We start from the raw sequence: 23,931 nt of genomic DNA on the forward strand, positions 1-23,931 counted from the left end.
TACAATAGTATGCTAAAAAGTTTAACAAAATGGTGCATGATCTCTTAGCTCATCATTCATCGTGGGAGCCTAAGTTTTTTGTTACACAGTTTTTAGATGGACTTACAGATGAGGTTCAAGCACCTGTGATTTTGCATTGCCCCAAAAATTTGGATACTATTGTTTCGCTGGCTTGTTTACAGGAGGAGGTCTTGGAGACTACACGTCAGAGGGACCATCAGAGAAGTCAACAGCAAGCCATACGGGTGAGTGGGCGTGTTAAACTGCCTCTACCACCACCGCCATGTCATCCATTACCACCCACCAATTTCTATCCGGAAGAGCGAAGAATCGAAGAAACCAATAAAGTGACTGTTACTGAAGATCATTTTGCCACACTCTAGTCGTACCACCGTTCACAAGGGCTTTGTATGAAATGCGGTGAGAAATGGTTGAGGGGGCACCGATGTGCAACCACTGTCCAACTACATGTGGTTGAGAAGATGCTAGAATTTCTAGGCGCGCAAGAACGCGTGGAACCGGTGCCAGATGAGGAAAAGTCACAGGCTTAAGAAGGAAGATTAATGGCCATCTCAGTTGCATCAATGAATGGGAATGAAGGACCACGAACACTATGACTTTGAGGTATGATTCGGAATCGAGGTGCTAATGTTGATCGATTCTGGACGTACCCAAAACTTCATTAGTAATCGATTCATGAAAGTATTATCGGGAGTCTGTTTAGTGTTGGCACCTTTCTCTGTCAGAATTGCAGACAATGGTTCACTAACTTGCAGAAAAGAGTTGATCGACTGCGAATGGTGGGCTCAAGGAGTGTCATTCCACACAAATTCAAAGGTTCTACCACTAGGGTGTTATGATGCCATATTGGGGATGGATTGGCTTGAGGAGCACAACCCCATGAGTGTACATTGGAAGCACAAGTTATTATTCTTTGAGCATCAAGGTCGGTGGGTGACACTCAAGGGGGAGCACATGGAGAACAAGTGTTTTGAGGCCATATCAGCCATTGAGCTACATTAGCTGGTTGGAAAGGAGGTTGTCTGTCATGTTGTTCATCTGTGCAGCACTGAAATTGAACTGGAGAGCAGTCAAGTATCCAAGCAAATAGCAGACTTACTATCTGAGTTCGCTGACCTTTTTGAGAAACCTCATGGTTTGCCACCCTATAGAGTTTATGATCATGCAATACCATTGGTGCCCGGGGCCAAGCCGGTGAACCTCTGCCCTTTTTAGTACAACCCCTCACAGAAGAACGAGATTGAAAGACAAGTGGCCGATATGCTCGAACAAGGAGTCATCCAACTCAGTTAGAGTCCTTTTGCATTGCCCATGTTATTGGAGCAGAAGCAAGATGCGGAGTGGTGATTCTATGTCGATTATAGTAAGTTAAATGATATCACAGTGAAGGACAAGTTTCTACTTTCGAAGATTGACAAATTGTTGGACGAACTCGCAGGTGCCAAGATATTCTCTAGTTTCGACATGCGGTCTAGGTACCATCAATTCAAAATGGTGTCAGTCGACGAGCCCAAGATGGCATTCCAAACTCATCATGGGCACTACGAATTCAAGGTTATGGTGTACAGTCTCACGCGGGGGAGGGGGGCAGCTACATGTTAGAGCAGCAAGAACCAAATTTTAGCCCCTCTCTTACGCAAGGGAGTACTAGTCTTCATCGACAATATTTTGGTATATAGATGTTGAATGGAAGATGATGTGGTGCTACTTCAACGGGTATTCTAGCTACTGACGCAAAATCAACTAAAGCTAAAAAGGGCCAAGTGTTCTTTTGTCAGGGATCGATTGACTTATTTGGGGCATGTCATCATCGGTAGTAGAACAAACGAGAAGAACATTCAATCGGTGGCGCGCTGGCTAACCCCAGAACAGTGAAGGAAGTGAGGGGAGCACACTAAGCTCGTCTATGTCATACCCTATGACAAAAACTCTACTGCTGTCATGGATCTGGACATGAGTATCCCAACCATAGTCTCCAGATCTGAAGAAAACGCGAAAAACACGCCCCTACCTGACGCACTAACTATCGGGGGATAATCCCTGATAATAAATCTGGGGTAAATCGGTCGATGTTCGCATTGTTCAACATTTCTTGGGGTTGAATCTAATGGACTTAAGAACACGAGAATTTTATCCAGGTTCAGACCTCCTATCGGATAATAGTCCTAGATCATGTGTATTTTCTTATGGATTGGATGAAGTTGTTACATCATATGTTTTTTGATATCCTATAAGTTGGGTGTCCCCCTTTATATAACAGGAGAGAAGGTTCACATGCAAATGGACCGTGACAAATTCTGTGGCAGACCTACACTTGATGAAGCCAACTACTCCTACCTCATTATGACGACGGATAGGCACACTCATCCTACTCTGGTTGTCCTGCACACCCTGTCTCATCCATCGAGCTTCGTCACGTTCGCCTACGAGGTCATCCCATAGCATTAAATGTTATAGAACGGGTCACTACACCACCACGCCAGCCCACGACTTTGCTTGCCGAAAGGGAATACCTGAGGAAGGAAAACACTTGAGTGGGTGGTATTAAATATGATTCAACTGATTAGGTGAGTACCTGCCCTGCGACCAGTAGAGGCTAGTCGTGAGGTTTTGCTCTACGACTAAGGGACTGGTCGTAGGAGCCATGTCCTGGTCACAAGGTAAGGTCATGGTCTTGAAGACATTTGTCCGCTGGCTGACACTTTGCAGCGTGAGGCCTGCCTGGTGAGACACCCTCTTACCTATTACACCAACACCATTGTTGTCTTCACCACAACCATTTCTGCAGTATTCATCATCTGACACCAAAAGTCCATATTCGCCATAGCAATTGCTATAGCCCGCTAGCTATTCCCTTGCCATTCTGTCAGGATTTTGGGATTCGCCTTCCATTGAAATCAATTGCGATCGTCAGTAGGATCTTGGGATTTAGGGCATGTTTGGCACAACTCCACACCAGGTTTTTCTGCTATACTCCAAAAATTCATGGTAGAGCAAATCTACTATGGAGTTGGAGTTGGCAATGAAAGTCTTTGGCTAACATGATAGCTCTAGATCTAGTAATAAGAGGTTTTTGTAGAAATTGTCAATGGTACCATTGTGATGCTACATGTACACTATTTTTATAAGCATTTGTGATTATTCATAAAGATTGTTGGTCAAGTTATAATAGTTTGCTACACATGCTAGAATATAGCCGAAGAACTCATGTACTGTGATGAGATCGATTAATCGTCACGTCTATTCACGAATATCATCTCTCCCATTCACTACGAACAAGATGTTGTTTAATGAGTAATAACATCAACTTGAATTTACAATTAATCGATCTTAAAATCAGACAAAATTCAGAAGAACACGCTCTCAAAATTCAGAAGATCATCCTCTTGCTCGAGCCTTTACAATCAATCCAATCCAAGTGAACAAAATTGTTTCCTTTTGGGGCTTACATCGATTGGATTAACCAGCAACATGCTGCTGCTAAACACAGTGATTATCCCTAAGGCCCAGACTATTACAAGAAGAGAAGATGTGGGAGCAATCACTCGCTTGAACTGGCAATTGTTAACAATCGCGCAGCTGGGCGTCGAGCGCGTAGTTGGCCAACTCCATCTCGGCCACCTTCTTGTTAAACTCCGGCACGCTCCATCTCCTCCTATCGCCTGTGCTGCGCAACCACGCCGCGCTTGAGCACCATGTTGTCGTGCTCCATGTCCTCCTGCATGTTCAAGATTAGGGACAACAAAACAACATGCTCATGATGTTTTGAACCACAAGCCCAATTGTAACCATACACATAGGGGCAAAGAAAAAACAATGATAATATGTACAGGCAAAACAAAAAAATGATCAAATGTAACACTGAAGTTATACGCGTGCAGAACCAAGAATTCAATTCAATCCCGAACTCCTAGAAGAATCAGGCCTATGGATTACCTTTTCAAGCTCCTCAAGTACAAATTTGGCCACATCATTCTTTTGCTCGAAAAGATGATCCAGATTTATTCTTGGAACTAGGGCTCGAACCACTAATTTTCAAGAAAAAGTGTATCCACTTACACTTTAGAGAACAATATTAAAAAAACAAAAAGTTCAGTATAATGATTTATCGTCAAAGACATAGGCCTGAATTTGTTGTTGGGGATTCTGCAACTCATAGAATGCATCATCAGCATTTTCCTTGACAACTTGGTATTGGATTGTGCAGATCAGCTGGACGAAGACATTATCCTGCAGGGGAAAGGGCATCATCACTTGTTCCAACCAAAAACAAGCAATACATAGCAACGACAAATGTTTCACTACCTCACAAACCATGTAAAGCAACTCCAACTCCAACTCCCTTCGTTTCTGCAACCAAAACTAGCATCCTAATCCCAGCATGGCGCATTCTCGTATGTCCCCAAACAAACTCGTTAATTTACGAATATAGTATCTGGAATAATTGATCAGTACCTGACAATGGGGAAACAATTCTTCACCGAGCACCAGTGAAATTTAGAATCATACCATTACAAATTTGCTTCTTTCACACCTATACTATTTTGTAAGTTCGGAACACCCTTTTATATATTTCTTGAGCTTCATATTTTTTTAATCACTACAAATTTATAATAGCACGTATCTAAGATAGTGTTTAGTTAAAAAGTGAGGTGAGATATGATGATTATATTCTATTTTTTTTACATTTTTTAATAGTAAAATAGGATGAGATGATTCTCATAGAAAAATATTCTTTTAGATATGGACAATAGAATTTTAGAATTTTTTTAAACATAGACATCTCACTCAGAACCAAAAATAATGATAGATTCAAGATATAACATAAGATCATTCTATCTTAAAAAATATAAAATTATCTCATCTTTAAATATATAGATAAAATTATCTCATACCTCACTCTTCCTCCAAACTCTAGCTATATAACCCTATCTAAAAATGCAACGTTGGTTTTCTCGAACCCGACAGGAGCCGCATCCAGGTCGACTAAACGCATCACCGTCACGACGAAATTCCCGTGCTGCCCCTACCCCGCCTTGTACTTTTCTTCGGAAAGGGCATAGCTTTGCTGGCTTGCTGCGCAGCGGAAAAGGCTCGCGTCGCGTAGACCGTGCCCGACCTGGCGACCCCCTTCCTCCTCGCAGTCACTCTCCGTCCGCTCCTCTTCGCGCCCACCTCTCGCTCACTCGTCGCGCGCGACGACGCGGTGGAGAAAGGCTTCGGAAGCCGGTCTCTCGCACGGAGGGAAGCCAAGAAGCTGGAATTGGCGCCGCGCGGGCCGTGACCGGAGTCTCGGAGCGGGGCTGGAGACGTGAAGAAGGGGCGGTGCGCCATGGCGCACGGACCAGCGATAGCTCCGGCGGCTGGGCCTGGTAGAGTGTCAGGGTCGTCTGCGGCTGCTACTGCTGCAGCCGCGGCGGAGGAGATGCGGTGGCGGCAGCTGGACAGCGGCGTGAGCGCGGTGTCGTTCGGGTTCGTGGCCACCGCCATCCTCGTTTCCATGTTCCTCGCCATGGCCATCCTCGAGCACTTCCTCCGTCCCCCGGCTCGCGCGCCCGTGCCCGGGACGCCGCCCCCACGCGGGATCCTCCGCCGCTTCCGCCTCCTTCTCGGCCGCAGCGGCGCCGGTGCCCCCGGCGCGGATCTCGAGGCGGCCAGGAAGCTCGACTGCCGCGCGCCCCTGGAGGTACGGCACACTGTTCCCGCACGCCGCCCTTCTCCCACGCATCCATGGCGCGTCGCTTTACTGATTCCATCGCCTCGCCTTTTCCTTAGCTTTCCTTTCTCGCGTGGCTTCGCTTTTCGTAACTGCGTGTCTCTGTGCATCTGATGGACCTAATTGCGAATCTTGTCGTGCCCGTTTTTGGCTTCCTAGTCTTCTACTCTACTCGACAATGATGCAGCAGTGGCTCGGAGGCATTGGGCGAAGAAGACGAAAATGCAAACATTTCTTGCCCCTGGTTGTTGATTGGCGTTGAAAGAAGTCATGCGACATCTAGGTTTATCAATTAGGACGCCTTATAGTGATTTGATGATGATAATAGTTGCTTGGGTGGACAGCCAAAGATCTTACCTTGCGTCTCAAAAGAAAAGGTGGATATTTTTATACGAAAGTCAAGCTTTAGTAGATCTTTTTAGTGTTGTTCATATAACCACATGCGTTACTACTGGGACTGAATGACTGATGTAGCATTGCTTCAAGGCATCAATTAATTAGTTTGGTTGGCATGGAACGCTAGTTCAGCTCCACAAGTGTATGCTGCTAACTCCACTAGCCATATTCAGATCTCCAGTGGCACGAGCCATACGGCCCATACCGGCTATTGCTGTCTCGGCAGTGTGCATTCTGCGTTTGCATGTATATTTTTTTCTGGAAAATGGGGGAGAATTAGTGCTGTTCCAATGCCAAGATAGGATAGAGTAGATTATAGCACCAGTGGATCTTATGTAGGTATAAGCATCAGTTCCCGAATGTTGTTCCTTCCATCCTCCTCAAATTGTTTGTTTTGGCTAAGTTCAGTTAACACATTTGTATAACTTGGCACAAGAATCTTGCACATTTTGTGTGAAGGAATGTATAGCGAATAGCCATAAAAGGTCGGAGGCCTATATTCCCTCCGAAAGAAGATATGGGATATGGAATTGAGAGGGAATCTTGCCAGACAGCAGAAAACAGACAAGGCCCCATCCTTGTCTGCAGCCACATCAAAGTCTGGAACAGCCTATCTTGCAAATTGATATCTTGTGTCCACAGGGACACAACCACATGCCCCAGGTGTGGTCATCAAGTTTGCTGCGTGAGAATTATTAGCAATGTTGTCATATGGAACATCTTGTTATTAAGATGGATCAGCAGCGGAACTTAGTTACTGTTGGAGTAGTGGGTCTCATTATAGGAACGGGATCCTTTGACGTCAGTGGTAAACAGTAAATGAGTCTACTGCTACAGTGCCTCTGACGTCACTGTTCATGGGAATACTGTGTATAGTTACTGTTTGTTAAAATGTATAGATTATTGTTTATTCATCTACTGTAGCTCCAAATCTGATCCGTCCTTTCTCAAACGCACGACTGAGATTGAGCAAAGTCAGAGACACTGTAGCTATCTGACTTTGCTCCATGAACGTCAGAGGATCCCATTCCCTCATTATAGGGGTCAAAAGCATTGACTCACTTTATGGGTGTGCCAAAGTACGAGTATAAGTTCTGTCCTTCTCTAACAAATTGAAATTTAGAAGTTTTTTCTCAATCCAACTGCTTGTGTGTCAATTTTAATTTAATGTGAGAACTGGCTTAGATTGTAACACCTCAGGGACCCCACAAGCCCGGAGCACTACTAACTTACCTACGAGTATGCTAAGCAAATTAAAAAAATCGGCAGCACCTCCTTTGAAACTAGAGGTATAACTAACCAATCATCACATAAAGAGAGATAAATATATCATCACACTAGCAAAATTAAACATCCTAGCAAAACGAGGAACAAACCTTGATCATACATACATGACACAACGAGACAAATATACAGCACTACTAAGAGACACAAAACTAACATTACAACCTAAAAGGTATCAAGTGGAGGTGATTTGTGCAAAAGTCGTGTTGTTACCCATCCCGCATGCTTGACGTCACCTCAAGACGCACCTGGAAAGATAGTAAGGGTGAGATTCGAAAATCTTAGTAAGTGAATTGTTTTAACAAGCTATTTAGCTACAGTTGAGTAAACATTTATCTTTAACAATGATAATAAGATGAACATGTTAATCATATCTGAACAACATAATTAAGCCTGACAAAATAGCAACAACCACACACTATCATCCGCTAGCTATAATTCACCATACCAGTACCATCCAAAACGGTATTAAAGACTTCCTCGTAATATAAGAACGACATCGACGCAATTAAAGTAAAGACATTCATGTGCATGCAAATGTATGCATATGGCATGCTCTTCCCCACCCTTACCCCTCCACGGGAAATGTAAAGGTGTGCGTTGTACCCTTTCCCGGGTAATGTACGTCGTTGTACAGGTACGGTCACTGCCATAAGATGGCGACATAACTTTTAATGTATGAGATGCATATGTATGACATGCTTCATGCATAGCCAACAACATAACTTCCAATATATGCATAACACTTTAAGAATTGCATACTGTGATAAAGAACAATTGTAAAGTGACGGATCTCGCTTCTTCTACTTCGTAACTTAAGAATCTAGTAAACTTTCAAAAAGTAAATAATAAGGCAACAAGCTCATACATAATCAAAAGACATAACTTCCAATGTATGAGATGACATGCTTCATGCATAGCCAACAACATAACTTCCAATATATGCATAACACTCCAAGAATTGCATACTGTGATAAAGAACAATTGCAAAGCGACGAATCTCGCTTCTTGCACTTCATAACTTAAGAATCAAGTAAAGTTTGAAAAAGTAAATAATAAGGCAACAAGTTCATGTATAATCAAAAGATATAACTTCTAACATATGTATACACCTCATGCTTAACATACGAGGAATATGAACATCTGCAAGAAAGAAGACATATCTCACTTCCTTTACCTCATAATCCAGAGAAAACATCCGATTTTCAGAAGGCAAAAAGTAAGTAACACACTCACATTTAACCTAATAAATTATTAGTAAGTGCGGCAATTAAAAGAGTGAGGTAATCAAATAACAAATGAAAGTGTAGTCATCCGCTACATTCAATTGCCTTCATCGGCGATGAAGATGGGCACTAGATTAACACCAAAACGCTGTAATAAATAAAAGCAAACGAAGACAAGCTCCTACGCCCTGGAACCCCGCATACAAGGCAAAAACAAAAACAACAGATAAACATCCACCGCTTGACTAGCACGACGATGGGCGGGATTCTCCTCTAGCTAGGTTGAGGACCGAAGAACCGAAACAAAATCCTGAGCTAAAGCACAACATGCAACACACTATTTTACCAATTACTCATAATCTGCTTATCCGATTCGAACAAAACTAGCACCATCGAAAAAATAACGATGAGACCTACGACTTCTATTTTAGGCTTATGGCCGAATTTAACAACGTTGGCCTCAAATTCAAAATTAAGTCGTTGCACGCAACAAGCCGATAAAAACACTAGTTTGACAACGGATAAGGACCAAGGTTCACAAATTCGTTTGACATTAGAAAATCGGACCCCAACGAATTTCGGGTCAGAAATTCGCGAATTTTGGGTCCGAATTTCGGGTCGGAATTTTGGGCAGAACGGATGGGATCAAGCTGGGAGCCAATCCCGCGCGAGGTTTATCCTTTTCTTTCTCATCCAACAATTTAAATTTATTGAGCTCGCTACGGTTTCACCGAGTGTCCAAACGGGACATTAGATAGCAAAACAGAATCGTCTCGACGAGATCTACACATCCGCAGTCTCTGATCGACCATTCGAGCAACGGATCAAAAGGTCAAAAATTTGCCACTTTTACGGATCCCACGGTCAACGTATTTTTCATGAATATTCAGGGTATTACATAGATAGATCAATTAACCTTATTTTTAAGTTTATTGCTTTACTACACAGAGTGCACAACATGTAATTTTACAAGTATGCACTTCAGAGTATACTCAGTAACTCCAGTAAAGTGCCTACTTTGCTTTCCGTTGTATTTCCTATCTTTCGAAAAACAAAATTGTAAGCAAACTAGTACACTTGAAGTTGGCATAGTCCCTTAAAGCTGACGGTTTAATTACTTCTTATCTTTAACTCATGCTTGACACTAGTTCCTGCTTAATGATGCAACTTTGAGTGTTGATTGGGAGGGGTATGGAGAAACTAAATGGTGAACTGTTGCAAGAAACTGTAGACGAGGATGCAATAAAGTACATAAATGATTGAGCATGCACTAAAAGAATCAATGCTGTATTAGTGATCTGCCAAATGTCGTCGTGTTCAATATTGCAGGGAATGTTTTAGCTCCGTAAACTGCTGAAAGCCACTCGTTTAAAAAAACTGCTGAAAGCCACCACATACACATAGGGTCAAAACATATATCTGTGTCTCAGTTTCTTTTGACGGTAGGCTTGAAGTTCAAGAATGTTAACATGGCTACCTGGGTATTAGGTTATCAAAGTTCCTTACCCGATTATTATATTGTTTCCCTTCTGATGACAAGTCATTAACAAATCATAGTAACTCCTAAACTTTGACAGCTAGCTTCAACCTCCCTTCCAATTTTGTAATCAGTTTTGCGTAATAGAGCAAACTTTCACTCATTGCTGTTGGTGACAAATTATTCTAGATTGCTTGGTCAGTCTGGAATATGATCTAGGAAGAAGGAAATTTATAGTTTTTTTTATTGTTCTTATAATATGATGGTTTGTACTTTGGAACTTAGGCTGTAAACCATCTGCTATGCAGATGAAAGCTCTCTGAACAGCTGGACTTGATTGTGCCTCTTTGACTATAGCTACTTCAAATCCTTTGACAATTGCAGTACGAGAGCCCTCTGCTAGATCTGGCCACATTGTTCTTCCCACACATTGCGAAATTTGTCACTGTTGACCCCTCCCCCCTCCTCTGCGGTACTATTGTGGAGCTCCTCGTGCGTGAAAATTGGTACTCTATTCTCATTTTCGTGAGTTGTGCCAATTTCACACAATAATCCATTTTCTGTTGCTCTGTTATTTCTATTCCCTTGTATTAAAAAAGGGAGGGGTGGTAAACTTTAATATTATGTATTATGAAATTAGCCATCATCTCACATTTCTTTTTCACTTCAAAGCATATCACATTCCCCTTGTGTAAAACAGAGAGGAAGTAAAGTTTACTATTACGTGTTATGAAATTATGACATTAGCTAACATTTCTGCTATATCTCATGTTTCAGCTACATCAAAATACCTCACATTTTTTGTTTCTCGTGTTGGCCACAATGAGTTCACGTGATACACTTTTATTGAGTGCAGTGTTCATGTCCCTTGCAGATTCCTGTTTACGCCAAAGGTGTCTCGGTTCTAATGCCAGGGCAAGATGTACCAACATTCATCGCGCATCCTGCCCCGGCACCCTTCCCCCGAGAGAGGATCCGATGGCCGTCGCACCAGCCCCCTCCTTTCAGCTGTTCCTCATCAAACCCTAGCTAGCTGTCCCGGTACTAAAGACCATCTCACTATGCACGTTGAGAGTGTAGGCTCTGTGGTCTCTGTGGATGTATCGCCGTTCTCTAGTGGGAGTCAGGAGCAAAACAGTAGCTGTTACGACAGGCTCGCTCCCACCGTACCTGTACAGGTGTAGATCTTGCTCTGAAGCAAGCTCTGCTGCCCCCTGCTGTATTGTGGCCGGAGAGCGGCGGCTGGTGGATCAATGGAGCTGTTGCTGATCCCGCTTGCTGTGTTAGATCTTAGATGCCGCTGTTTCTTGTTCATCCTAGTTCCTGCATGTCAGATCAGATGGCTGGTAAATTACACGCATGTCGTGTAAACTCAGTCAGCGATTGTGAAGAACCTCAAGTTGTTTGATTTCACGGAGTTCTTTCCATGTGCTTTCTGTTTGGTGATTGGTTTTTCAGCGCCTGTGCAAAAGGTAGTGCGCATTTGTTATAAAGTGAGTTACTGTATAATGGTGGTCAGGAACTGCCCACCTGGCTTTGTTTCCCTTTCGGTAACTGCGGTCGTTTTCGGTCGCTTTAGGGTGCTTGGTTGATGGTTGGAGTGGATGGGATATGGCTACTCATATTTTATAGGGTTATTGAAAGACGATGGAGGCTATTGAACTTCCAAGAATATTCTTTATATGTACTTAGATAGAGTAGACTAGGATATCCAATTTGTCTAATTATAATTATTAGTAAAATAATTAGTAATAATTAGCATATGGTATTGTTAATTAGTATTTATTAGTATGAGATTATAGTTTATAAGTGTTAGTGTGTTTATTAGTATATTATTGGTATATATTAGAGTATGATTAGTGATAATTAGTATCTTTTATTGTTAATTAGTAATTATTATGATAAGATTAACATTGATAAGTGTTATTATGTGTTGATTAGTGTATAATTAACTATTGTTATTTTAAATTAAGAGATACAATTTAATTAATTATTCTCATCTCATCCGTCCTCATTTTTTCAACTAAACATAAAATTAGATAATCTTATTCACTAACTAAACAGATAATTTAAATGACCACATCCTAAAAGCATGGATGATCATAACCCATCTCTTCAAATCATGGAGCAGAATGGCACGACCGAAGCGGCTAGCTTTCCGTTGTCAGGTGAAAACGCCGGGTCTGTGCCGAATTGTTGATCGTTGACAGCTCCGGTGGTGACCGGCGACCCGCCGCAGAGGATCGGACACCGCTGTCGTTATACACGCAGTGCTACGATCGAAAGACGGCTACAAATTTACAATGAACTTCAACAGCGACCGGGTGTCCGTCAGTATGCGGATTCGCCGACTCGCCGGCCGACGCGGTGGATGAGTCCGATGGTCACAGCGAGACGGAGCATCATCTTGCTGCAACCGCGAGGCCACGAGGGCATACCCGCCGTTCCGAGCCGGTCCCGTTCGCCAGCCGCCAGATCAACGGCGGGACTGGTCGCGGCAGCAGGAGGCGGCCCGGCCCGGCCGTCGCACGAGGCACGGCGAACGACAGGGAGAATCCGGCAGCTGTTCCACCAACCCCCTGTTCCTCGCCGCCTATTCGCTGCGCATTGCAACTTGGGCTCATCATTAATCCAAACCTCGCTGGGACGCGGGTGGCAAAGCTGATCCGCAATTACAAGAGCGGGTTAGCGCGACACACGTGAGGGCCGGCCGTCGTCCTCGCCGCCGATGACACTCCAATAAACTACTCGGACTCGGCTAAGACTGGACATGCAATGCCATGCCGCTGTTCCGCCAGCCCCGGCTCGAGGCGGATCGCCGAGACTGACACGGCAACAGCTACAACGGCTACTTAGACCCCTAGCCATAGTTTAACTTTTCAGAAGGGACAGGCCGTTTAGTAGCCGTTACAGCCTGAAACGGCGAATATAGTATTCCCTCGTTCAAAAAACGTATTTTGTTTTAAAAAGTCATCAAAATTAAACATTAACTGTTAATTTTTTTATAATATGTTATCAATTAATGAAAACTAATATTATATTAAGAATATTTTGAAATACAAATATATTCAATAAAGTTTGTATGGTAAATATGTATATAATTTGATAATTACGGTTAAAACTTATAAAATTTGATTTTTCAAAATAAATACACCCTATATTGTATACTACGTCCACCATCACTGAACACGATTAGAATATGAGATTTGATTTCTTAATTATAGCCCACTTGGTATTGATAGGCAAAGGCAATTACACTACGGTGTACAGAGAGAGCATAGTGTATGGACCAAACGCTCAAAAGTTTATTCAACTTTTTTCGATGGGAACGGACGCTCCATTATCATGCACTTGCTGGTAGGAATTATCTTCTTTTTCCTGCGAGGAGGTACGAATTATCCTGCGCAGCACGAACCAAAAAAGAGGAGTGAAAAATTCTTCAGGCTGTTCGTCCGCTCGTGTGTGCCCAGAGGCGAGACGACACGACACAGGCGTATCCGAACAAAATGTCACGAAAGCGTCGGCGAATTTGTAGTGCTGTAGGTAGGAGGAAGGGAGCATCATTCCGTGCCCCAATTATTTTGTCCATTGGCCATTGCCAACGCCATCACCATTGCCAAGATCGATAGACAAACGTAAAGCGGGTCATCAATTTTACTCCCTCCGTTTGGAATCAATAGCGTATTTTATTTTTAAAAAGTTAAACTTTATATACTTTGATTAATATTAAATCAAATTATAAAAGTGTCTAGTATATAAAATTATATAATTAGATTCATAATTCAAAATGATTTCATACTATATAGGTTTTGTAGATATAAATGATATATTTGTAAAAAAAATCTTAATCAAAATTTAATTTTGAAAACCGAGTCTAAAAAATACAGATGTAATACCTTCCTCATGACCTGTCAAAATGAGCCACGTGTTTTTAGCGGGTTACTATTTCCTTGGTGAAAGCTTTGGTATTGAGTTCAAATCAGCTATGTTCGCTAAATATCAGAGTAAAAATGACACATAAATTGGATATGATGTGGTGCAGATTTATTGTCAAATCGTATGTGTTCAATTTGGGAAAAAGCTTGTTCATACAAATCTAATTGCGAACAATGCAACTCTTGGCACTAGTAGATGAGTTAGTGATTTCTCATTTAAAGACAACTATCCATCGTGACCAGATTTGATTTGTAGTCACGTCGGTGAGATTTTCTCATACTATTTCTATTCTTTTTTTATCGTTTAGAATATCGATACGGTCTTCAACAAATACGTTTAACCATTACTCTTAATAATTGTCTCTTGATAAAAGTTAAATTATATTAAATTATTTTTTATGATAAATTCACTACTATCATTTTTATATGCTAAATTCTAATAATTTTGTGTATATTAGTGGTTAAAATTATAAAATTTAACTGCACGTATTTTAAAATAATATCTATTTAAGAATTGATACAGTATATATCTAGTTGTAGCTAGTATACAAACCGTCTTTCAGCCCTATTTTTAGAAAAGATAGGTTATAGCGTCTGACCAATTGAGAGACCGGTTATCGGAGAAATCGCATCTATGCCACCACTTCGACACGTGTAACAAGTCCTACCACCCAACCATCCTTCTTCCTCGTAATGAATGTTGTGTGTTGTAGAACACTTGAGGCTTGTTTCTAAACAGAGATTTCAAAATGAATTTTATTAAGAGTTGTACCACCTCATGCGAAATTCCTATGATATTTCTGCGGTAGTCACCCTAAATTTAGGAAAAACATCCTCTTCTCCTAACCAAGACAACTTTCAAAATGAAAACCCATGAGCTACTCCGTATCTGTACTACCGCTGTCACTCAAATTAAAATTTAATTGAAATTTTATGAATTTTGAAGTAAAACAAAATATCTAATTTAATTTTTTTTTTTACTAATATACGGGATCCACAGAGTAGAGGAAAAAATAACCAAAAATTATATGAATTTTTACAAATTTCAATCTTTTTTTTGGCAAAAAACTGTAAAACGAAATTGGATTCCCTGCTGTCACCATCACTGCTCGTTCTCAGTGCTTGCCACTGGCAGCGGCGGCGGCTGCAGTGAATTTAAAAGCGGCTGCTTTTCCTGCCCCAGCTGCTCCGCTCGCCTCGCCTCGCCTCGCCTGCGCGCAGCACACACTACACGAACGCCCCCCCTCCCGCAGTCCCGCACTACGCACCCCGTTTGTCCCCGTCCCAATCCCCTTTGCGCCACGGATTGCGACGAGCAGATAGATCTGTGTCCATCCGTCCCCTTTCCTCCCCTATCGTCACCTGTTTTCCACCCCCACCGAGCAAATCCTTAGCGGCCAAGTCTTCCGAGCTCGGGAGGTTCTAACTTCTAAACGCGCCCCGAGAAAAGGCGGACGCACTCGCTGCTGCTGCTGCGCGCTTGCTTTCGGTGGCGAGCGTCCCGGTAAAGCGGCGACGGCGGCTGAGGTTGGACTTGCTGGTTGTGCAGTGCTGCCGTGGAGACATCAATTTTTTTTGCAGGTATCATTGTCTTCTTCTTTGCCTTTCTTCTCTGGTTGCTCGCCTTCTTCTTCGCTGTTCTTTGTCATCCTCGCTTTGCTTTCCCGTCTGTGCTCTGTTCCTTGGGAAAAGAGGTTCTTGCTTATCTGGTATGCTGGGCGAATTTTTTAGGAAGTGTACAGTCGCGAGAGGCGCAAGAGTGGAATTTTCTTGGTGTGGTGAGTTTTCTTGCCGAATTTTGGCCGGTTTTTGCATTGCGAGAATCTTCCGGCATCAGCATTGTGTGGGCTTTCTTGTGGGCCTTTCGTTCCTTTATCCCTGTGCTCTACAGTTCCCTCCTTTTTTTTACCCCAGGCTGTAATCCTCAGGGTTCCATCATTCATCAGAGTGTCAACAGATCGAAGGAACGTGAGCCATTTTGTCCCCTTCGTTCCGTGGAATTACTTGCCTGGTGATGCCCGCATTGGAGGATTGTTGAAGAATATGCTTCTGGCGATGAGCAAGCCGGTGGCACGGGCGCTGTGCGTGTCCCCGGCGGCCCTGATTGCTTCCGCCGCCATCGTGCTGCTGCTCTCCGCGTTGCCACTTTGTCAGCCCTACACTTATGAGCAAGACGGTATATATTATCCTTCTTGATGGGTGGTGCTATTTCCAAGATTCAGTATTCATGAGCAAAGTGCAAGCATCATTATGGGTTGATAAGATCATGCAGGGTTCCAGATTATTTATGTTTTGCTGACCGTGTTGTCTTGTACCATACCATTGCTTATTGCAAATAGTATAATGGAGAGTTTTATTCTTTCGTACCTTATGTGAATTTTTTTATGTTAGTGTTCGCGATAAATGGCTTGTACACGGCGCTCGAATCACCAACGCTGCCTAACTGGACTACAAACGGTGGTGACCCCTGCAGTGAGGGTTGGCAGGGTGTTTCATGCGCAGTGTCGAATATTACCTCCATGTATGATCAGAGCTTATATATTTGATGACCCATTTAATTGGTGATCTGAACAATTTACCATTTTCTTGTAGAATTCTGAATGGAGTAAATTTGGGCGGACAGCTGGGTAATACGTTAGAGAATTTCACGTCGTTAATCACCTTGTAAGCTGATTGTGTGTGGAATTTGAGATGGCAGTCTGGCAGTCTATTTGGGTTTTAAATTGGCATTATGCTATCAAGTTGGTTCTTAACACTTCTTTTTTTCACCCCATGTAGAGATCTTAGCAACAACAATATTGGCGGAACCATACCAGATGGTCTACCAGTCACATTGCAGCAATTGTATGTCTGTTTGAGCATTCTGTTGCTCTTTTAATGCACCTTTCATGGCTATTTTTTCACTAAGACCTTCCTGTTTATCATAGTTTCCTTTCAGCTAACCAGCTAAGTGGTAGCATTCCAAATACATTGTCATCACTTACACTTTTGACAAGCATGTAAGTATCTTATTGCCAACACATGTTCCCAGGCCTTCAGAAAATTAGGACTTCTATGATAGTTTCTCAACTGTCCATTTCGTGTTCTTTCATTTGCAGGTCGCTCAATAACAATCATTTGACTGGAGAGATACCAGATGTATTTTCCGCACTCACTGGACTTGCAAATTTGTAAGAGCACTTTGAGATGGCTTCCAGTGTTATTCTATACTGGCAGTAGCTTATAATTTGAAGTTACTTATCACCAACAATCAATCTTCTTGATTAGAGATTTTTCTTCGAACAACTTGACCGGTCCGTTGCCACCTTCAATGGGAAACTTGACAGCATTGACTAGCCTGTGAGTATTGAAGACTATTGCACTATCTTACGGGATAAACTTTTCACTGATGTGAAATTACCTGATTTTCTACTATTGTTGCAGGCATATTCAGAACAATCAAATATCTGGAACCCTTGATGTGCTGCAAGATCTTCCTTTCCAAGATTTGTATGCCCACTCAATTATAGATTTTCTGTCATTTTTTTCTTGAAGGGCAACTGAATTGGCCTTTTAGTTAAATGAAATTTCTGCTTTATTTTATGGTAACTGTTTTAATCCGGCAGGAACATAGAAAACAATCTTTTCTCTGGTCCTGTGCCTGTGAAGTTACTGAACTTGCCAAACTTTAAGTAAGCAACTTAGGAACTCCTTCTTGATTGATCTATTGATTTCTTTTTCTTTTGGGGTGCACAGTGCTCATATAATTTAATTTACTGCACAGGAAGGATGGGAACCCATTCAATACCAGCATAGCCCCATCTGCACAGCCTCCTGTGGCACAAACACCATTACCATCAGTCTCACCTTCAGCAGGGCATGTCCCATCAAAAGAACCTGTAAATTCTACAAATGTTCCAGAAGGAAGTAGTCCAGCATCAGGAAAACATACTGTTTCTATAGTCAAATTGGTCGGATATATACTTATCGGGGTGGTATCAGCAGTAGTTTTTGTGCTAATAGTAATGTACTGTTTATCCATGTACAAAGAAAGAAAGTCAAGGGATGAGGTTTATACAAAAAGCCAGATGGGAAGGGTGTCTCAGGGGCTTGGAGAGCCTAAAATCAAGGAAGTGGCAGAAATCAAGGAGCCGCCAGTAAAACTCAAGAACAATGTTGAGAAAGGTTATAACTCTTTCTCTTGGCACCCAAATTTTTGTCATCTCTTTCTTTCTTTGTGATCTTTTCCCCTTCATTTTGACATCTAACAAATTGTTAGCAGCTTCAAATGTGGTTTCTGATGCAAAGGAGGATCAGAAGTTGAATATGCCAACAGCAGGTGAATGACTTCAAACCTACTATCATTTACTGCCTTGCAAGTTTAAATACAGGAAAAGTTAACGGAAATACCGGCATAGTCATGTTCCCCTCGGTCTTTTACATTTAAAGGTTGTTTTGCAGCAGCTTCCAATGTGGTTTATGATTCAAGGGATGGGCAGAAGTTAGATTCATCAATGACTGGTAAATGAGTTGAAATTAATTAATATCGAGAAGTACTGTTTCACTGCATTGCAATCTTGGGTATATGGATGTTAACACAAACACTTACATGGCAGCTGATCCTGGGGTTGTTACAGTGAAACAAAACGAGCATGTAATTGACATGGAAAGAACTGACAATTTTGTTGAGGAACGACTACATCCTCCACAGCCAGTTGTGATGTGTACTGAAAAAGTCACTGTCAATTCCAGTGTTCGTACTAGAAAGGGAAGAGTACCTTCAGTTGGAAAGGTGGACCTGATAACTACTGTCAAGTCCTTTTCCATTTCATCCCTTCAACAATATACAAATAGTTTCAGTGAACAAAATTTGATAAGAGATAGCAGGTTCGGCAAGGTATATCTGGCAGAGCTTCCTGATGGAGAGGTAAAAAATGGTTCAGCAAAATTTCTCATGGTTACTTGCTTTATTAAGATTGTGTTGATGACACATTTACCAGTTCTGAAATTTGTGATATTCACTTGGTTAGCAGCTACTGGAAGTTTTGAAGATCGACGCTTCTTATTCAAAAATACCAGCAGATGCCTTTCTAGAGCTGGTTGTGAACATTTCTGAACTGAGGCATCCTAATGTACTTGGGCTTGTCGGATACTGTGCGGAATTTGAGCAGCGGCTACTTGTCTATGAGCACTGTAGTAAGATGATCCTACATGATGAACTCCATTATGTAGATGACTCAAACAACGCATTATCATGGAATGCTCGCCTCCAAGTTGCTGTGGGGGCAGGGAAAGCTTTACAGTAAGCAGAATTTGCTCAATTTTTTTCTTCTGAATTGTACACCCTGATTCAAAACGATATCAGAAAAATGTCATGTATATCTTTGTTTGTAGATATCTCCATGAAGGCTGCCAACCACCAATTGTACACCAGAATTTTGAACCATCTATCGTTCTTCTCAACAGCACCTTAGTTGTGCATGTTTCCGAATGTGGCCTGGCAGCATTGGCATCGAAATCAGCGTCTCAGGTACAATAATGTTATTAGATTCTTTGGAGCTCTTAAGGCTATTAGTAAATTTGGATGCTGTCATCTACTGATATCTGAGCCACAACCAGTCTATTGTAAGTTACTTCTGCCTCTCTAGAAACTAGAAAGGCTGGCATTTTTTATACAAATAAAAGCTTCAGAATTTCTCATTTTTTTGTTGGGGGGGGGGGGGCTGTTGCCTACCAAAATAATTAGGGATTAGATCGTGGTTTCTATTTGATAAATGTATTGTCATGGAAGGTATACAGATTGTGCTACCTTAATTATCTGGAAGTTGTAAATGTACATGTTCATTTAATAACTAGGCCGCGTATAAATGGCTAGGTGCAAAATTATATCTTGAAACAAATGTGAGATAAGCCAACCTTAACCTGCCTAACTTTGCATGTTGCGTTGTTGCTTTTGGGCCTGTTGCTTTTGGGCCTGCTACTTTTGGCTTGCCTTTTCCCACTTGCTTTATCATGCTGGTTTTCTCCTTGTATTTTATACCTCTTTGCATGGTACATTGGTACTGAGCTAATTTTCCCTCGGCATTAGCTGCTTTATCGTGTTGGTGGCACTTGTTGGGTTTCATGTCTAGCCGACCCCAACTTGCTTGGGACTAAAAGGCTTTGTTGTTGTATTTTGATGCAAGTAATAAAATGTTGTGTCATACAATGAATCCAAATTTGGGTCATGATACATTGATTTCATGATAGGTTGCTTGTTTATTTCAAAATAGTGAATACTATTTTTTTTTGTCTTGAGAACGGAGTGACTTATTATTTCCTCGTTCATAATTCTTGTACTCTTTTGGATGTCAGTTATCTGGCCGTATGCGCACCTTATTCCATTATGAAGCCCCTGAAGTACATGAATCTGGATCATTAAGTGATAGAAGTGATGTCTACAGCTTTGGTGTTGTTATGTTGGAACTTCTTACAGGGCGTAAACCATATGACAGGTAATATTTAAAATAATGCACACACAGTCATTTGCCACACTCATGGGACATGTTTAGTTTTCTTGACGTAGCGAATTCAATAATGTTTCACATGAGATGGAATTACAGTTCACGTCCACGTGCTGAACAACATCTGGTGCGATGGGCCACTTCTCAGCTCTACGATATTGATGCCATATCGAAAATGGTAGATCCTTCCATTAAAGGGCAATGTTCCGAAAAGGCATTGTCACGTTTAGCTGACATTATTAGCCGCTGTATTCAGGTAAAATGTTCGATCTTTCATCTGACATTTTCTTTAGTCTTTACACCAGGATAGTCATATAGGCAGCGTGACTAACCGGAAAACTTCTTATGCAGCATGAACCAGAATTTAGGCCACCAATGTCTGAAGTTGTCCAAGACTTAGCTCGCATGGTAAGAAATGCAACGAAGGCTTCCATGTAGGCGCTCCTTGAAGGAGAAAAAAACTTGTAGGCTTGTGCTGAGAATGCTATAATCCACCTCATTTTGGAATCGGAATGCCATGAGGAACCATGTTGCCTGGTTGCGAAGATGCCTTTGGTGAATGGTGATCATTGCTGCAGTAGTAGGATGAAGGATTGTGTGATACGTAGATTCCTCAACATTTTCTGACCGATGCAAGAAGGATGGAGGACGCAGCAGCAGGGTGCAAGAATGCACCTCATTGTCCATTGCCAATAATGCTCCTCCGATCGATTTATGCTTCGAAACCATTGTTGTAATTATGTAGTCCGCAGTATCACCATTTGTTAGTGCCGGTTCAGGATCACTTGACGTGATCTGCATGGTTCTCTAGACCGTATGTAAATACCGATAAGAGAAACACTTGTGTTAAGAGTCTATTTTACTCTTATTAAATTTTACTTCGTGTTGACGATTGAGTGCACACTGAGTCATTGTCTTTTGTTCCTTTGCAGCAACTGAGCCACTCCGCACCTCTATAACCTCGTATCCATGGCCGAAAGCGTTTTTATAAAGAAACGATACATCCAAGAAAAATTCCTTTATGTGCAAATGAGGGTCCTACATCGACAATACAAACCGTCAGTGCTCCTCAAATTGGACATTTCGTGGCTCTACTTTTTGGATCTACTTTGCGGTCGTAGCTTCGAAGCACACCGGAGGGAGTGGATGCACATCCTCTTCGCGCACAACATCTTCCAATGTGCTCCTCAATGGCTCGCCCAACTAGCGCCTACATCACCATCGAGGCCTACGACAGGGTGACCCTCTGTCGCTTTTTATCGTAGCCATCAACCTGCTCCAACACCTCTTTGAGATGGCCATTACGGGCAGCCTCCTGTCACCCATACACCACTGCGCAGTCAGAATGAGACTATCCCTGTAGGATGATGATATTGCAATCTTCCTAGAACCTGTTAAATAGGATATAGAGCTTACTAGGCAAATCCTTGAACTCTTCAGTCAAGTCACCCTCATGCAAGCCAACCTCTCCAAAAACTCAATTGCCGCCATTTGATGTGATGAGTTGGATTTACAAGAGATACTTACACCGTTGCACGTTCCTCATGCCGACCTTCCCTTTAAATATCTCAGGATGTCGCTCTCATTACGTAAGCTTTGTAGGGTGGATCTCCAACCCTTGATCGACCGGGCAACAGGGCAAGTGGCAGGGTGAAAAGGACACTTCTTCAACCTGGGGCAGCGGGGTGACCTTGGCCAAGTCTATCGTCGCGACTCTACCCATTTATATCATGATCACACATCAACTACCAATATACGTCTGTAAGAGACTGGAAAAAAAAATCACACGAACATGGATATGGGTGGGCACAGAGGAAGTCAGTGGCGCAAAATGCAGGGTGACATGGGATCGAGTATGCCAGCTAAAGGAACTTGGTGGTCTTAGAATCCTAAACCTAGAAAAAATTGGCCGCGTGCTCCGACTGTGTTGGTTATGGTTTGCCCGGACTACGCCAAACAAGCCATGGGTCGGCCTTTGAGCTTCCTTGTGATGAAACAGATTGCGCCCTCTTCAATTCGCCCATAACAGTCACTATAGGGAACGGGTGCACGATAGACTTCTAGAACAATAGCTAGTTGTTCGGCACCACGTCGCGGAACATTGCACGTCCCTGTATGCAGAAGTTCACCCTCGGCCACGCACGGTGAGGGTAGCACTAAGCAACGATAAATGGATCGATGACATACAGAACAACATCACACCGGCCTTGCTACCGGATTATGTTCGGCTCTAGAGAGCTTTGAGAGGAATCGTCCTAACCAAGGAGCCGGACTCTATCATTTGGCGTCGGATAACCTCAAGTTGCTATTATGCAAGATCAGTATATCTTTGTCAGTTCGATAGAAGCACCCTAGTTGATTCTGGCCTGCTCATCTGGGAACTATGGGCACCCCCACGAATAATTATTTTTTGTGTGGCTCCTCATCTAGCGTCACGTCTACCCGGCGAGGCGTCTATTGCGTCGAGACTGATCAAATTCATGTTTCCGCCCTCTGTGTATGCGCAACCTAGAGACCATTGACCACTTGCTCTGCAAATGTCCTTACGCTACTCAAGTTCGGTACACGATTGCTGCCTGGTCAAATATGTCGTCCTTTTCATCAATAGCCCCCCCTCTCTTGCTGGTGGTAGCAGTGCATTACAACTACGCCGCAAGCTACATGTCACAATCTAATGAGCCTAGTGCTACTTATTATCTGTAATATATGGAAGAAGCGGAATCGGCAAATCTTTGAGGAAAAACACAACTCTCTAGATGCACTCTGCTCTCTCATCAAGGACGAGTTTAACGTTTGAGGTGCTCCTTGATGCGAGATAGATAGATCCATTTGATTACGGTCTGTATAGTATAGTTTATTTCTTTATTTCTTCATTTTCTTCTTCATGTCCTTGTACCTTGTCTTTTTTTCTCATTCTAAGGAATAAATTCTAAGGAATAAATAAGCAGAGAAAGTTCTCTGCTTTTTGTAAAAAAAAAAACAACTGAGCCAAGACCCATTCTATGCTCGAAAATGTGTTTGCTGAACAGGAAAAGGGAAAAGTTCAACTCAAATTTTTTAAAGAAAGGATGTTCTTTGAAAAAGATGTTAAAATATATGAATTTGTGTACCGAATTTCAGATCCAGGTTAAAAACTTGAAGAAAAACTGTATGGCCTTACTGGAAAAAAAAAGTGAAAGTGTGAAGCGGGTCAAAGCGCCGCATCACTTTTGTAGCGTGGACGGGGTACTCCATGGGCCCGTCCAAGTCCGAGATGAGGGGCTGTTTGTTTTTTCCTCATAATCCAAGTTAAAATTTGGTTAGAGATCAAATCAGGATAATGTCAAATTTTAATCATTAAAATGACGTTTAGTTTAAGACTAAACTAAAAATTAGTCGGTCAAAAGTTTTAACG

The 23,931-nt window shown here is 42.2% G+C and overlaps 2 protein-coding genes across 10 annotated transcripts; both read left to right on the forward strand.

Moving 5' to 3' along the window:
• The first annotated feature begins 5,115 nt into the window (after positions 1-5,115).
• Positions 5,116-11,545, forward strand: LOC133893663 (uncharacterized). Its single transcript, XM_062334751.1, has 2 exons — positions 5,116-5,707; positions 10,995-11,545. The coding sequence occupies exons 1-2, from the start codon at positions 5,354-5,356 to the stop codon at positions 11,151-11,153; spliced, it is 513 nt and encodes a 170-aa protein (XP_062190735.1). The 5' UTR covers positions 5,116-5,353; the 3' UTR covers positions 11,154-11,545.
• A 3,682-nt stretch (positions 11,546-15,227) lies between these two features.
• LOC133892448 (protein STRUBBELIG-RECEPTOR FAMILY 3-like) lies at positions 15,228-21,438 on the forward strand. Of its 9 annotated transcripts, none has more exons than XM_062333227.1 (20): positions 15,228-15,636; positions 15,787-15,833; positions 15,970-16,231; positions 16,447-16,576; positions 16,648-16,719; positions 16,834-16,899; positions 16,983-17,054; positions 17,154-17,225; positions 17,323-17,394; positions 17,479-17,544; positions 17,661-17,726; positions 17,819-18,219; positions 18,317-18,373; positions 18,496-18,555; positions 18,651-18,961; positions 19,065-19,336; positions 19,429-19,564; positions 20,389-20,528; positions 20,637-20,793; positions 20,889-21,438. In XM_062333227.1, the coding sequence occupies exons 3-20, from the start codon at positions 16,099-16,101 to the stop codon at positions 20,973-20,975; spliced, it is 2,370 nt and encodes a 789-aa protein (XP_062189211.1). In that variant the 5' UTR covers positions 15,228-15,636; positions 15,787-15,833; positions 15,970-16,098; the 3' UTR covers positions 20,976-21,438. The 9 variants fall into 9 exon arrangements, with proteins under 9 accessions (XP_062189211.1, XP_062189218.1, XP_062189213.1 ...); XM_062333234.1 differs by having other exon boundaries at positions 18,499-18,555; XM_062333229.1 differs by having other exon boundaries at positions 15,984-16,231.
• The last annotated feature ends 2,493 nt before the right edge of the window (positions 21,439-23,931 follow it).

The sequence above is a fragment of the Phragmites australis genome, chromosome 15 (genome assembly GCF_958298935.1).
Source record: "Phragmites australis chromosome 15, lpPhrAust1.1, whole genome shotgun sequence".
NCBI classification, from domain to species: domain Eukaryota; kingdom Viridiplantae; phylum Streptophyta; class Magnoliopsida; order Poales; family Poaceae; genus Phragmites; species Phragmites australis.

What these genes read in the sequence shown, in the direction of transcription:
- LOC133893663 (XM_062334751.1), top strand. Translation starts at nt 5,354, where the DNA reads ATGGCGCACGGACCAGCGATAGCTCCGGCGGCTGGGCCTGGTAGAGTG. An exon ending in ACTGCCGCGCGCCCCTGGAG is followed by an intron (nt 5,708 to 10,994) that starts GTACGGCACACT and finishes TGTCCCTTGCAG; the next exon opens with ATTCCTGTTTACGCCAAAGG.
- LOC133892448 (XM_062333227.1), top strand. Translation starts at nt 16,099, where the DNA reads ATGCTTCTGGCGATGAGCAAGCCGGTGGCACGGGCGCTGTGCGTGTCC. An exon ending in CCAGTCACATTGCAGCAATT is followed by an intron (nt 16,900 to 16,982) that starts GTATGTCTGTTT and finishes TGTTTATCATAG; the next exon opens with TTTCCTTTCAGCTAACCAGC. An exon ending in CTCACTGGACTTGCAAATTT is followed by an intron (nt 17,226 to 17,322) that starts GTAAGAGCACTT and finishes CTTCTTGATTAG; the next exon opens with AGATTTTTCTTCGAACAACT.